This window comes from Calypte anna, chromosome 7, assembly GCF_003957555.1.
Source record: "Calypte anna isolate BGI_N300 chromosome 7, bCalAnn1_v1.p, whole genome shotgun sequence".
Lineage (NCBI taxonomy): Eukaryota > Metazoa > Chordata > Aves > Apodiformes > Trochilidae > Calypte > Calypte anna.
This window is the reverse complement of record NC_044253.1, coordinates 23,694,152-23,708,362: the sequence shown is the minus strand read 5'-3', so window position 1 is coordinate 23,708,362 and position 14,211 is coordinate 23,694,152. Positions and strand designations below refer to the sequence as shown.

At 37.8% G+C, this 14,211-nt stretch overlaps 1 protein-coding gene across 3 annotated transcripts; it reads right to left on the bottom strand.

The window, feature by feature from the left end:
- Window positions 1-1,864: 1,864 nt before the first annotated feature.
- On the bottom strand, window positions 1,865-14,131 carry PLEKHA3 (pleckstrin homology domain containing A3). Of its 3 annotated transcripts, none has more exons than XM_030454123.1 (8): window positions 13,848-14,131; window positions 10,081-10,197; window positions 8,531-8,686; window positions 7,796-7,932; window positions 6,578-6,742; window positions 5,398-5,441; window positions 4,775-4,890; window positions 1,865-3,730 (listed from the first exon to the last, which is right to left on the bottom strand). In XM_030454123.1, exons 1-8 carry the CDS (start codon window positions 13,885-13,887, stop codon window positions 3,603-3,605), a joined length of 903 nt encoding a protein of 300 aa, XP_030309983.1. In that variant the 5' UTR covers window positions 13,888-14,131; the 3' UTR covers window positions 1,865-3,602. The 3 variants fall into 3 exon arrangements, with proteins under 3 accessions (XP_030309983.1, XP_030309982.1, XP_030309984.1); XM_030454122.1 differs by having other exon boundaries at window positions 7,796-7,935; window positions 13,848-14,100; XM_030454124.1 differs by having other exon boundaries at window positions 6,587-6,742; window positions 7,796-7,935; window positions 13,848-14,100.
- Between the last annotated feature and the right edge of the window lie 80 nt (window positions 14,132-14,211).

The window sequence follows — 14,211 nt, the reverse complement described above, 5'->3', positions numbered from 1 at the left end:
AAAATGCCTAGGCAGCCTACAGAGTGCACCCAGAAAAGGAAGAAGCAGAAGTAGCCAAAGCAATATTTATGAGCAGAAAACATGGAACACAGTGAAAAGAAGACAGTTTTAAATCCTGTCCCTCAACAGGCATTGAAGTACTACCTTTGATATCTATAATTGACAAGACTTGGAGATGCCCATTTACCCTTCCCTTTGAGAAAGCTGAAAGAGGCCTCTCTTTTTATACTCTCATCTTCAGCCTTCCCTCCCATATGTGTGCTTAGAACAGTCAGGCTGTGGCAATGGGTGTAGCTCTGTATGCTGGTGCATTAATAGCCACGGTGATAGTGTCCTGCCCTGGAGAAAAAGCCGGCAGCAGACAGCAGAGCAGGGAAGCAGGCTGACGGCCTTGTTAAGGTACTCACTTGCCAAGCAAAAGTCTGGATGGTTCATCCAGACTTAAAATATAAAAATGTAAGTAAAGTAAGCTAAGTTCCTAAATGTCAACTTCTAATCACTACTGTACATACAAAATGGGAAGAATGTGGCAAAGCAAGTCTTTTAGAATGTTTTAATGTGCAGGGGGTTTACTCTAACTTCTGATAAGCTTGTTAGTGTGCTAGTCATCTTTTGCAAAATAGTGAAGCACTGGTCCCCCTGCTGTAGGGGCAGAGGGATTCCTAGTTTCCCACTCTGCTGCTTAAGTGAGCTGATCAGGGACCAAGTCCTGCCAAGACACTGGCAATTGTGAGGACTTGCATGTTTACAGGCATCAGGAGAGCTTTACAAGTGAAATAAAAGTCTATGCAGTGCTTTGGTTAATCAGTGGAAATCATCAGAATGGCAAATGGGGAGGTGGGCACTCAGGTTCTAGATAAATTCCCTTTAAACAGAACTTTATCTTCTAGATTTGGATCAGGAACTCTTGGGTTCAGCCCTCAAAGCAGTCAGTACAGAAACACCTAAAACAGGCAGGTTTCATCTTAAGTCTTTTAAAACAGGATAAAGAGGAATGTCTGAAAAAAAGCAGTTATTTTTCAGACAGAGACATTTCTTTCATTCACTTATTACACCCCTTTAAAAACTTTTTAAGTTATACCAGCAAGAACAGCTATGCTGCAATACTTAATTGAAGGCAGCATAAAACAAAAGAACCTCAAGTTTATAGTTTGTGAAATCACCTTAACACAAAGAGCTGTGATTTCAATTCTTAAATAAAGTACAAATTTTTAAATGCAGAAGCAGCCTTCTGCATACTGAAAAGTACTCATGCCAAGATTGCCTTACCTTGGGAAACATTAATTTTCAGAAGTTTAAAGCCCCTGATTGCTGTAATCTCAGTATTCACAAATCTCCAACAGTAATAGCATCCTGATAGCATCCTTTTTTAGTCTCACTACACATGGACTGTTGTGACTCAGTGCCGTTTTCAGAAATTATTTCTTGCCTCCAGATACCAAAAGTATAATGGCCTATCATCTTCACTGACTTGATTTTAAGATTTTTGCTACAGAGTTTGGCACAGGTATAGATATAAAGGCTGATTTAACTTTAGCAGGAACATGTTACATATATATGAAGCCATCACTCCAGCTCTTAGTGACATGAAGAAACCTAAAACACTGCTGAAATGAATATGCAAATTTTGTGCTTCATGCTAGTAATTACAACCTTGGCAGTATTTAGAATTATTTACTATTACAGGGACTGATCTGTCTCAGTGTTCTTGGGACAGATCCAAACTATTTTCACTGTGGTAGCCAAATACCAGAAGAAGGTACTTGTCAATGTGACACATAATTAAAACTGCTCAAACTGGCAGAAACCTCAGTGAAATTTCAAAAAGCAGCTTTAAAACAGTATACAATTCAAGACAACACTCTTATTGCAATATGCATCTTGCTTCTCTAAACATCTTCTTTTAATACTTATTTTTACAATTGTCATGTCATACAGAATACATTAATGCAAACATTCAGAAAAAAAACATCCAACCATATGCATGGATGATATGTATATGCAAATGTTAGTTGCATGAAAACTGACAGAACTGAGCACAAATGACAGCTCTGAGCTGGTATCCACAACTGGTACAAACCATTCCATTCAACCCTTACATAGTGGTTTATAAACTGAACTTTTATGTATGTGTAACAGTTCATATGATTTTCCTCGACATTTGGACCTATTTTGATTTACATAAATCAACATTCCAGAAATCTGTAAGGAAAGCTTCTATTCTATTCCCATTTGTCCTTTCCAGCCTGCTTCAAAAAGACCAAATTATCCATACGCACAAAAGGAAGACTAGTTAAACCAAATTAATGAAGATTTGATTATAAAAACAGATTTTGGTATGTGCTTGAGTGCTAAAAACCCTGTACGTTTTATTTAACAATTGTGTAAATCAAAACCAGTAAATGGCTCGCTTAAAGTGCTCTACAGCTAAGACTACAAACCAAGTTAATCCCAAAAGGAACACCCAAAAAGTCCCCAAGAACTTACAGTGCTAATACTAACAACCTTAGGGATCAAGGTGCTAGCGGGCACTGTAATACTATATTACTCATCAATTATTAAAAGTCAGACCCCAATCTCTCTTACAGTGAATGCAAATTTGCACTGATGTAACTGAGAGCAGAATCCATCTCCTGGTGTATACCACCCTCAAATGACAGAAAGGAGTTGCAGAACCAGAAGCACTCTTTTGTATAAATAATATAAATAAAATATGCCTAAATACAAATATTCATTAAAACAGCATCTTAATGGTCTGATATTTCAGCTCTTCTGTAATACTTTGTTAAAAATACATCTTTAGTGAGCAGAGTAAATCTTAACGGCGCTGCATTAGCTACTTGTGATGCTACACACCCCAGAAACAATTTAAGCACATTTTGAAGCCTTTAATAAGCCTCTTAGATCTTTAATAGTGAAAGTAGGTAGAAATTTTTGATGCAAAAAAGAATAAATAAATAAAAATTATTAAATATCCAATGTTCGGTACAAATGCTTCATATTAAGTTATTTTTATACATTTGTTTAGAAAAATACATTAATATTTCTACTTTCATTGGATAAAAATAAGGACCAGATTATGTGTATCCTTGTGTTTTTAAAGAAGGCAATGTCAATTACCATGAAGCTGCTAGAGCAGACCCTTTCCCACAGCCCTTACACTGGCAAAAAAGCCATTACAGGGCTAATCACAGCTGCTGGTGGATGACCTGGTACCAATGACCAAGAGACCCATGGCACAAGTTGCATTTTCTCCAAAAAAAATGAAATCTGTTTCCTGAAGTTTATAACCTGCAGGTTTACTGATGTATCAGTCAGACCTTCACACTTTTTAAAAAGGTACATTTACAAATGTGGATGCTTATCTGTTAAGCCATCATTTGTTCAAAAAATGCACATTCAAACTGTGAAATATTAGGAAAATATTCTTGAAAATAAACTATATAAAGATAAAATACACTTCAAAGATAGTTTTAATGTTTTTCTATAAAGTGCAGAGAAATCCTTCTAAAAAGGGAAATCACTACTTCCTGTAACAACAGTATAATTATAGCAGCTTTTGCATAGCATTATTTATAGAAAATTGAATACTTTCTGTTTCTTCAAGAAGAAAACGATGAAAGAGTCTCTTCCAGTTCAGATGTTTCCTTTGATACTGCTCTATTTTCTTCAGGAATGGTTGATGATACCAGATCTCCATTGACAGCACTTCCAGAACAGTGACCAGATCCTATGAAAATATCAGCAACTATTTAACTTTCAATGCCCAGAAAACAACTGATCTAGTCTATTTGCTAACTATTTCCTGTACATAAGCAATCAGAAGCAAAATTAGTCTCGACTTTTCCTGAAAGACTTCAATCAATATCATGCCCAAGGATGACAGATATTAATAATGTTCAGCTGGTAAAAATCAAGCCTTTTTAATATCTATATATCTATATCTATATATACACACACACACACAAACACATACACACAAACACACAATGATTTTCAATGATTTTTACATTATGAAGGACAGTAATCTGTGAGATACAGACATATTATGTAGGAGAAAGGAACTGATGGCAACAATAAGCATTTATGTAAAATACTTTCTATTTTTAAAATACTAAAAATGCAGAGGTGAGGATACTTGCTTCATGATAGAATGTTAAGCATTAGGACCTTTTTGTGCTCATATAGGCTTTCAGCCATGCACAGGCCTCATTTTTTTTTTTTCAATTCGAGTGAGGCACTAGGCACTCCAAAAGGAAGCAAGACAAAGCCAGTACTGGTCATGAAGAATTAATGAAGGTAAGAGTAGCACTGAGAGGAGTTAGGATGGAGTAAAAATGACAGCAAAATTCAACACAAAGAAAAACAGAAACCAGAAGAATTTGCTATTAACTCAGATGTCCCATCTAACCAGAAGGGAATAATATACTCCTCATTACATAATTTCCTAATTAATTATTCATTTTTATTTTTTTTATTATTAGCAAGTATTCCACACCACCTACCAGAACATCATTGATGTAAGATTCTATTATTACAAACATCTCTTTTCTGGTTATGTCTCTTTTATTTGTCCCAATGAGTCAATACAACTACTCCAGCTGCAAGTTCCTTTTCAATATGAAAACCAGCAAAAGTCAGCCACATAAACTACACAAGTGCTTTTATTTATAATATCAAAAAGCTTTTTTCCTCATGTTGTTATCGGCACTATAACCACTGCTGTAAACAGGCAATAAATTGCACAGATACAAGAGAAAACTTCCAAACTTACTCTGAGGATCTTCAAAGGGAGTATCACTGTATGATTCTGTATCCGAATATGTTCTTCTGCGCTGCTGTGAAAATCGGTGAAGGGATGAAACCGTTTCTTTTACAGAATGATTATTCCTACAAAAGAATGAGATCTGTAAGCAAGTAAAACCTATAACAACCCACACAAACTCAGGATACTTTAAATTAATTTTGGTGCTTAAACTGTTCTTACCAATGTTTTTCACTACACTAAACTAAAAATGGCACAGTCAACAGAACATTCTTAATTATCACAATTATAAAGCCTGAAAATGGAAACAGTAAAGTACTAACAAGAAAATTAACTCTAGAATCTGAAATAGCAACCCCCAAAAAATGTTAGCATTTCAAGCTCCATCTCTGGGATGAACTTGTCAGAATAAGTTTCTAGCATGAAGCAATTTGTACAATTTATTAGAGACAGCAGCTACATTATTTGCCACTAACACTCATAATACACAACCTTATTTTTCAAAATCAGATCAAATTATGCTGTTTCATATTTTTTTAAGTGAGCAACTCTTCTCACATTTTTATTTTATTGATAGAAAGCTCAGGGAGGTTTTTTGAGACATAAAAAAGCTGAATGACATAGAAAATTACCTTTCTGAATAGCAAGGACCAGGGTGGCTAATGGATCGCTTCATCTAGGAGGGAAAAAAAAAAGAAACACAAAGAAACCACACAAAAAAATGTCATAAGCTACTTATAAGAACTATATGCACATCCACATTAACTTTCACTTTATTTACAGTCTCTAGAAAGAGAGATGACAATCATTCTTTTAATTAAAAGTAACCATTTTTAGCTAAAAAACTGATTTAACTCTATGAAAACAGATGGATTGCCATCAATATTAGAAGTTTTAAAGCATTCACACAGGAAATAGTTTACTACAAAGAACACTACATTTATATGGAATTCATTCTCTTTCTCCAGAGTTACTTACAGAACCATTTGTTAATTGCTATGATATACAGATATATGAAGGCATTCTTCCCTTACCAAATGTAATGGGGGATTTAGATTCCCCATTACACAACAAAGCCAAATCCTGCCTCTTGATTCTTTGCAGTACTTCTGCTATCACTGACAAATCAAATAAAGTTATTGATATAGATTAATAATGATCAGCTTTGCAAATAAATAGATTCACGATAAAGAGATGAGAGATCCAAGTTCAAAAAAGGAATTACCACAACAAAATCCCACAATACAGCCCATTTGGAATGCGCACAAATGATGCAGAAAACATTTAAGAGGGTTTCACGCACACTGTCCTTGTAAGGAAAATAATCAGTAGTGAAGAGTTATGCAAGCCATATCTTTACCATTATTTACCTTTTTGTTAAATAAAGGCACATTAGATTAAAACATATATTTTGAATTATATGGATTCAAAATACACTATCTTGCTGAAGTGCTTCAGGGCATTTATCTGTTGAATCGGCAGGCAAGGTTGTGAAATTTTTAAGGTCACTGTACAGCTAGCATTCTAAAACAGGGAAACAGTTGAACCAAGGAAAAGTTAAAACCTCATTCATCTATGAGATGCCTCATTACAGGTTCTTGACATGTATGATAAATTACTCAGATTGTGTAATGGCCAACAAAGAAAGACTGGGAATTAAAAATTATTGATTTATATTTTAAGACTGGTACTGATCATAACAGAATTAAGTTTCCAACTGTGTACATCATAGTACATAGCAATATCATAGTATTCTACCATTCTTTCCCCCCAGCGGCACATAGAAAATATAGGATTTCAAAATGTCTAAACCATTTGGACTGGTGATGGAGACACAGGAGAAACTAAGGGATCAGGGTGAGGCAGCTGGAACATTTCTGGCTTAAACTTGGCATTAGCGATCTTCACACATTCTTCAAGTGTTGTGATAAATGTATTACATGTGGCACTAAGCAAGGAAGATGCTTCATTCATGTTCTGAAAAGAGATGAAAGCACAAGCATAAGCAAAGAAAACAATAAATATGCAACTACAGCTTACCCCCACCACCACCACCTCCACAGACACTCATTGACACTAAGAAAAGTTCTATTTCCCATTTTATTTAAGCAAACGTATGTGCTCCTGCCAGTGAGGTTAATTTAAGCAAGCAAATGTGACAGCATTGTAATTTATTTCTGACATCTGCATTTGTCTCAGCCAAAAATGGCCTAATATTTTTACTGCAAAGCATGTCTCAGAGTGACTAACAGGTATCAAAGTATCATATAGTAAAATAAATAATTTGCAGCACACTATGCGAACAGCTTTATTGCTCCAGTGCAAGGAGCAGGTCAGTTTCACCTTGCTGTAAACTGACAACAGTTTGCAGCTTTGAGACTAAGTATCAACCCCTTGCTTTGCCCTAAGTGGACAAAAATACTGCCCACATGCTGCTCAAGAGTGTAAAGAATCATAGAATCGACTGGGTTGGAAGGGACCTCAGAGATCATCAAGTCCAACCCTTGATCCACTACCGTTGCAGTTATGAAACCACTCATAACTTCCAGTACTAACTTTCATTCAAAAGCACAAACACTAGAATAATTCTACTTGTTCTTATTTAGAGAGAGTATCTAGCCCACAGGTTTCCAATACCTCTAACACTGTTATTTCAGTGGTAACAATGCGAATACCTTCCTGCACAAGGAAATAAAGAATGGACAGACAAGACTATTTCAACTACTCTGCTTAAAACAGAGACTCAAATCATGACAAATTATTGCATAACTCTCCTTGCAGCTCTTCTGGCCTTTTAACCAAATGACTCAATGATACAATTGCTTCCTAATGCATGTTACAATTACAGTTAAGTCCAGGCACTTTATACATATACTATCACTGTTAGTACTATACACACACAAGCATCAAAAACTGACCTTAGGTTAAATCCTACAACATTAGGGAGATGCATAAGGCATAAGATGTCAACAGAAATTTGAGGTGTAATATGCAGATAAGTTCTCCAACAGCACTCTAGAAATACTGTACCTCAATGCTGGGAGGAGAGCGAGTCTCATCATGGTGAACAAATTCTTGTATTGTATTAACTTGCTGCATTAAAAGGTCACAGTAAAGACGAAGTTCGGACATTTTGGTTTTAAGAGATTGATTTGTCTCGCTTATTTCTACTTAAAAAAAAAAAAAGGAAATTTAAATTAATTCCATACAATGTATGCACATATTTTAATTTTAAATTACTACTCATATAAATTTAAATAGTAATTTAAAAATTTGCTGACTCAGGATCTGTACTTGAAGCAGAGAATAGTTTGTACTTTTGGAAAATTGATGCTAATTTAATGACTATTAAGAAGCACCATACTAGAAAAGGTAGGGTTGAAATCTTTCTTAGCTGCAATGTATTGCAGATTAAATTTTCACCAACTAAAGTAGCTGGAAATTATTAAATCCTTCAAGAAAAATTACACAAAACACAATAGTAACTACAAAGAATCAAATTGACTTCACAATGGCTACAAACAGTACATTTGTTCTTGTAACAGCAGTAACAGCATTTTAGCTTCTTAAGATAGAAAAGGTCGATGAAGGTGGCCTCTAATTCAAACACCAAGGGGGAATTTACCATATAAATGACTAGAAATAATTACAATTTATATTAAAAGACCACAAATTTGACTTTCTACATTATTTACACTATCATTATCTGAAAACAAGCATTTGAAAAAGTAGTAAGGTTGTATGTGTTCTAGGTAACACACATACCTTTCTCTTTTTTTGTTCTGGTATCTGCTAAGCAGGCTTTTGCACTTCCCAGTGCAACCAGCCACCTTTGCCTTTCAGCTGCATTAACTGCTTTAACATAGAAATGCTGTTCCCCTGGGATGATTAGCTCCATTCTTGTGTTGTCAGTTGCGTGAACTTGTGAGAGATGAGTAAAAAACAATTTTGGAAAAAATAATAAAATAAGTTTAGCTCAGTAATAATTATTTATTGCACACTGCTCAAAATATTTTAAAATGTTTACTGAAATCCCATATTTATAAGGTAAATCACTATGTACCATTACTGAACAACAAAAAGCCCAAAGCAGCTCAGCTTCTCCTCAGCATGCGTTCAGTCACCAGGCAGAAACACAAGACACTGAAGAGTGGCCAGACTCAAGTTCCCTTTCTGCATCAACAATATACTGCATGTGAACTGCAGTAGCTGCTATAGTCCAAACCTGGTCTAAACATGGCAAAGTGGAAGAGGTTTGTTTCAAGGACATTTACAGAGGACTGTGCTAAAAATAGAAACAATCTCCCTTCTAGATGAAATCTGGCTTCAGGTTGCAGAGCCCTAGAACCAAGAACCAAAGTGGACATTCCTTAATGTCTATTATATTCAATAGAACCCCTTTAACTTAATCCTCTACTGAGTTTCATGTTAGCAACTACGCTTCCTCCAGAACCAGTCTGCAGTCACTACAGATGCAGAAGACTGCACCAACTCTAGACCTCAACTATTATCTTATTATCTTTCCTTCACCAAAAGAGCAAGATAAGTAAAATGAACAACTGGAATGACAAAAAAAAAAAAAAAAAAAAAAAAAATCAGATCTTCTGCTTTACATCACTGATTTCATCTATATCAAGGAAACAGTAATGAGGAGTTACCACATGAAAAATACCCGGTGGCCCATATAAAATGAGAATTTGCACTTTTTAATGAACAAGTACACACATAACAATCCCAGTCATCTGCTGCATCTGAAAAAAGGTTAAGAGTTGGAAACAGTGGACAGTTAGACACTACCTTGCTTCTAGCCATAGAGGTTGACCTACAGCTTACAATACGCTGAAGGTTAAACTTAGTCTGAAACAAAAGTTCATTTACTAGCTCTAATACATCTATCATCTCTGCACATGGGCAGATGCTAAGCGAGATGAAGGTAAAAATCATTCAGGAAAAAAAAAGACAACATCTCTGGCTTTAAACATCACTGCTGCTGCTCTTGGAAAAAAAAAAACTGGCATTCATGATTCAGTCTCTTATCCCTAGTCATAAGAGGGAAGAGCCAGAGAATTAAGTAACTAGCCAAGGTAACTTCAAGCGTAAGCCACGTCCACACAACTATTTAAAACAAAAGGGAATGTATGGACAGAGCTCTGCCAAAACCAATTTTTTGTCACTACTTCATAATTCATATTCAGTATTATTTGTGAACACTGAACTATAGAGAAACAACTTGTGATGCAAAATATACGCTCAGTGATCTTTTCCATTGCCATAGCAGCTAAAATTTCCTCAAGCAAAAATCTATTAATTTTTACCTTTTATTTCACACACAGCCATCTTTATGCTTCCTTTGCTGCCTTTGCAAACATCATCCTGTGAATCATAGTATGACAATATCCCATTGTCTAAAACAAACCACCGAGGCTGCCAACCTAGTGAGATAAAAAACATGAAAGTTCAGTCTAATTACAAAATTGCAAATCAAATTCAGCTCTTTGCCTGTTAAAACTTTCATTAAAAATGCAAACATTAAACTGTTCTTGTAACACATCAGGAAGTAAACAATCTGAAAGGTCTAAAGACCAGAGCCATTCTATACCCAGACTATTATTATACAGATATTTCACCCCCATTCCTTTTTTTGTGCAAGCTCAGCACAAATACTGCTGTATTTCAGTTTTCACTATACTCCATTCCAGAGCAAAATTAAAATTCAATTTGGCCACATATGAATCCATTTTTAAGGTTAATAAATTACATATCATATCTGTGAAGACTCATTCTCATTTAAGAATATTTTTCAGGTGGACTTTTAGATTGTAGGATATTATTTGTAAGATACACATAAATGACCAATGACACCAACTGTTATGTGATGTTCCATTGAAAACTTTGTACTTCACTCTTATCTGCTGACACACCATGTTCTCTGAAAATAGCCCAGCTCCATCACCCAACAATTTGATACCAGGCAATGTGCAGGGAACTGATACCTGGCTGATACCCCTAGGTCTGTTTGTGAGGATGGCACATACCAGCTCCTCTACTAAGGTTTTCACCAGCTTTTAATTAGCAAAAGTATATAATGCTCTACGACTTTACTACCTCTACAAAACAGAGCAGTTTATGCATAGACACAAATATCTGTGAGAACAATATGCAGCATCACACCACATAGTAAATTATCATCCTGGGTCCTCTAGGATTAAAGTATATTAGCACTCCTTTTTTTTTTTTCTCTTCCCCTTTTTCAACTGATATTTCATCAAACTTGACATTTATTGGAATAGGCACTCTAATTTAATTTCTAATGCTACTAAATGCTAACCATCTTGCCTAGTAAATCACCTTGTATCTAAAAAAACAACAAAAAAACAACAACAAAAAAGCCAAAAAACAAACAAACAAACAAACAAGACCTAAAATTTTCCAGTAGAGCATAACAGTTTCACTGGTTCATTACAGTCTGAGTCAGGGGTACAATAGGAGCAGATTATCCTGCTATGTTACAGCTTGACACCAAAGCTGAACTTTGCTTTGCTCAGGGTTTGAACAGCAACAGTCACATGGCCAAGAACTCAGCATGTTTGATGATATAAGAATGTGGTCCACAGCACTTACCAATTGCCATTACAACAAAGCAAGCTGCTGCCATCCAACAGGAGATTTAATCAGGTAACAGACTCAAAAAAAATCAGCTTGAGACATCACACTACTCACATTAAGTCACTACAGGTGTTAACACCAAGTCAAGAAGTGTAAGAGCAGGCCCCATTATATCATGTCATGATTCCATGATTAAAAAAATATTTACACGTTATTTCTTTATTTGTTAGCTGTAGCAGTAAGCATCTGTGTCTTACCAAATGCAGAGTGGTAACTAACACACTACACTCAGATGTAAAACAGAATGAAAAAAATACAAACTTTGTGGGATACCAACTCCCACTGGTAATATTTCAAATTGTATGTGTGTATCACCACTTCTACTCAAAGAATATGCAAACAGTCAAGAAATTGCCATACTGAAGACACTGTCTTGTAAAAAGTAGCTCAAAAATGTGGTTTTTTCCTGCTGCACTCGTAAGGTAGTAAGGAAATGCCTGTCTCAGAAGTCAAAGGGACCCTACCTGGATGATTATTCTAGCCTCACACTATGCTGGTGTTGGAATAAAACAGAAGCAAAAGAGCTAAAGTAGTCCAAGGTCCTCACAAAAGCATGCTAAATAACAAAAACACCTCTTCTGAGTTGAAAATGGGCAGTGTCCTATGTTTGACAAAGTATTTTAAAAAATCAGTACTTCACAAATTTTTCAGTTCACACATATTATTGGGGATGGGGTGGGGAGAGAAGCTGTATTTCTGGCTTGCTTTCAATGAAGGAGGCAACTAGACACACAATGCTTTAGCAATAATAACAAGCTTCTTTGCTGTTTAGCTTCAACTGCTTAAGACAACAACTACCGTAGTATACTTCTAGCTACAAAAATAGAAAGTGGACCAACAAGACAGTTGGTAATAAAATTTTTAAAATTCACTGTTATGATTTTTTTTTAAAAGACTGCTGCCTTCCTATATTCCTGACACTGTAATTTTGAAATGCAAGAGCAGGTGCTTTCAGTTGGCTAGCACTGCAATTTTTTACTGTAGAGGGGTACTGGCTTTTTGCAGAAGACATCACAAATACTCATTACCTGTGATCATTTACTCTCTGCTCCAGAAACATTTTTGGTCACATAGGTGAAAGTGACAGTTTCCATTCTGTTTTGAAAAGCAATTTATATAATTTTTTTCATAATCACAATTTTCCCTATATGCATTTTCTTCACATTTATTGTGAAGAAGTGACAAAACCATAAATTAGTTAATTATAGAACAACTGTTCTCTTCCACCAGAAGGCCAGTATAAGCAGACATACATTTGCTCTGAAAAATGCAAGATTATGCTCTGCGCACTTCAATACATAGCTAGCGTACCTCAACCTTGCGATATGGCTCATGCTTTATAAAACTTCAGAATTAGGTTTCACAGTACTTGGGATTCGAAATTTGCATAGCTGAAGCAGAACAGTACACAAGAAGCACTGAAGAATAAAAGTGCAAAGAGGGCATTGCCAAAGCTGTCAAACACAAGGCCTGATTAAGCATAGTATATGATCCAACACTGATCTGCTCTGGAGGGACAATTAGTCCCATGACAGCATCAGCAAAGAAATCTGTTTCACTTGACTATTACAACAGAGGACAAGGCAAACAAAACCAGAGGTCTGATGGCAAAACGCAGGATTTTGTTGCATTTTTGTTTGCAGCACTTCTAAAAACCGATCTCGTGAAACTTCAGTCAGAACCTGTTTTACAGGTTAGGATACAGGAGCACCAGACTCAAAAAAAAATCACCAGAAGGTAAAATTCAATAAATTAATATATAATCACAAATTAAAAGATAACTCAGACTTTTACATTTAGAACTCAAGTTTTTACGATGTAACTCTAAATGATTCCTCAACTGCCAGCAAGGATGCCTTCCAACTTTATGTGCTGCACATGAAAGCTATTTCTGAGCGGAAAGAGAGGCGGAAACTCCCACAGAATAAGACACCTCAGGCAGCGTTTCTCGGCTGCATGTACCGTTCGGAGCCCCCGGCTAGCTTGGCAAGGCGCACTACAGGCCTCGAGAGGCACTCGGCCACCCCGTTCCCAGGAGAAAACCGCTGGGGCCGGTCACATCCCGGCCGAGAGACTGCGTCGCTGTCCGCGGCGCGGAGGGGCCCGGCCAGGCCCGGCCTGCCGCCACACACACGGAAGCACGGGGGGAAACGCTGGAGACCGCCGTCACCCCCCGCCACAGCCCGCGGAGCCGGCGGCAGGCGATCCACGGCATCAGCCGCCTCGGGAGGAGCCGGCAGCCTCCGCCGCCCGCGGAGCAACGGAGACATACACACACACGCGGAAACACACCCGACCACCTTCAGCCACAGTGCTAAAAACACCCCCGGCCACTCGCGGACGAGGCCAAGCGCCTCCGGAGCCGCAGGCCCCGGCCACCCCAGCCTCACCCGCCCCCCAGGCTCCTGCCGCCTACCCGCCAGGTAGTTTGTCCACTTGTATAGGACCCCCTCCATCGCTCAGAGCCGGGCGCCGGGTCGCATCCTCTTGCTCCGCCGCGGGGGAAGGGCAGCCGCCGCCGCGGGAATGGGCGCTAACCTCCCGTCCCCGCCGCTAGCACGCACCGAGGCGGAGGCGGAGCCGCTCAGCTCAGCTCAGGCACCGGCTGCCCGCGACGGCCCCGGCGGCACCACCCGCCCCGCGGGGCGCTCCGTATCTCCCATACGTGCCCGGCCGCGCTCCCCGGCCCATGACCGCCCCCCTTTCCCTGTCGTTGTTTCCTGACATCTCTTTCACTTCCTGAGAGAAGGGGGCAGGCCCGAAATACCGCCCGCCCCGCG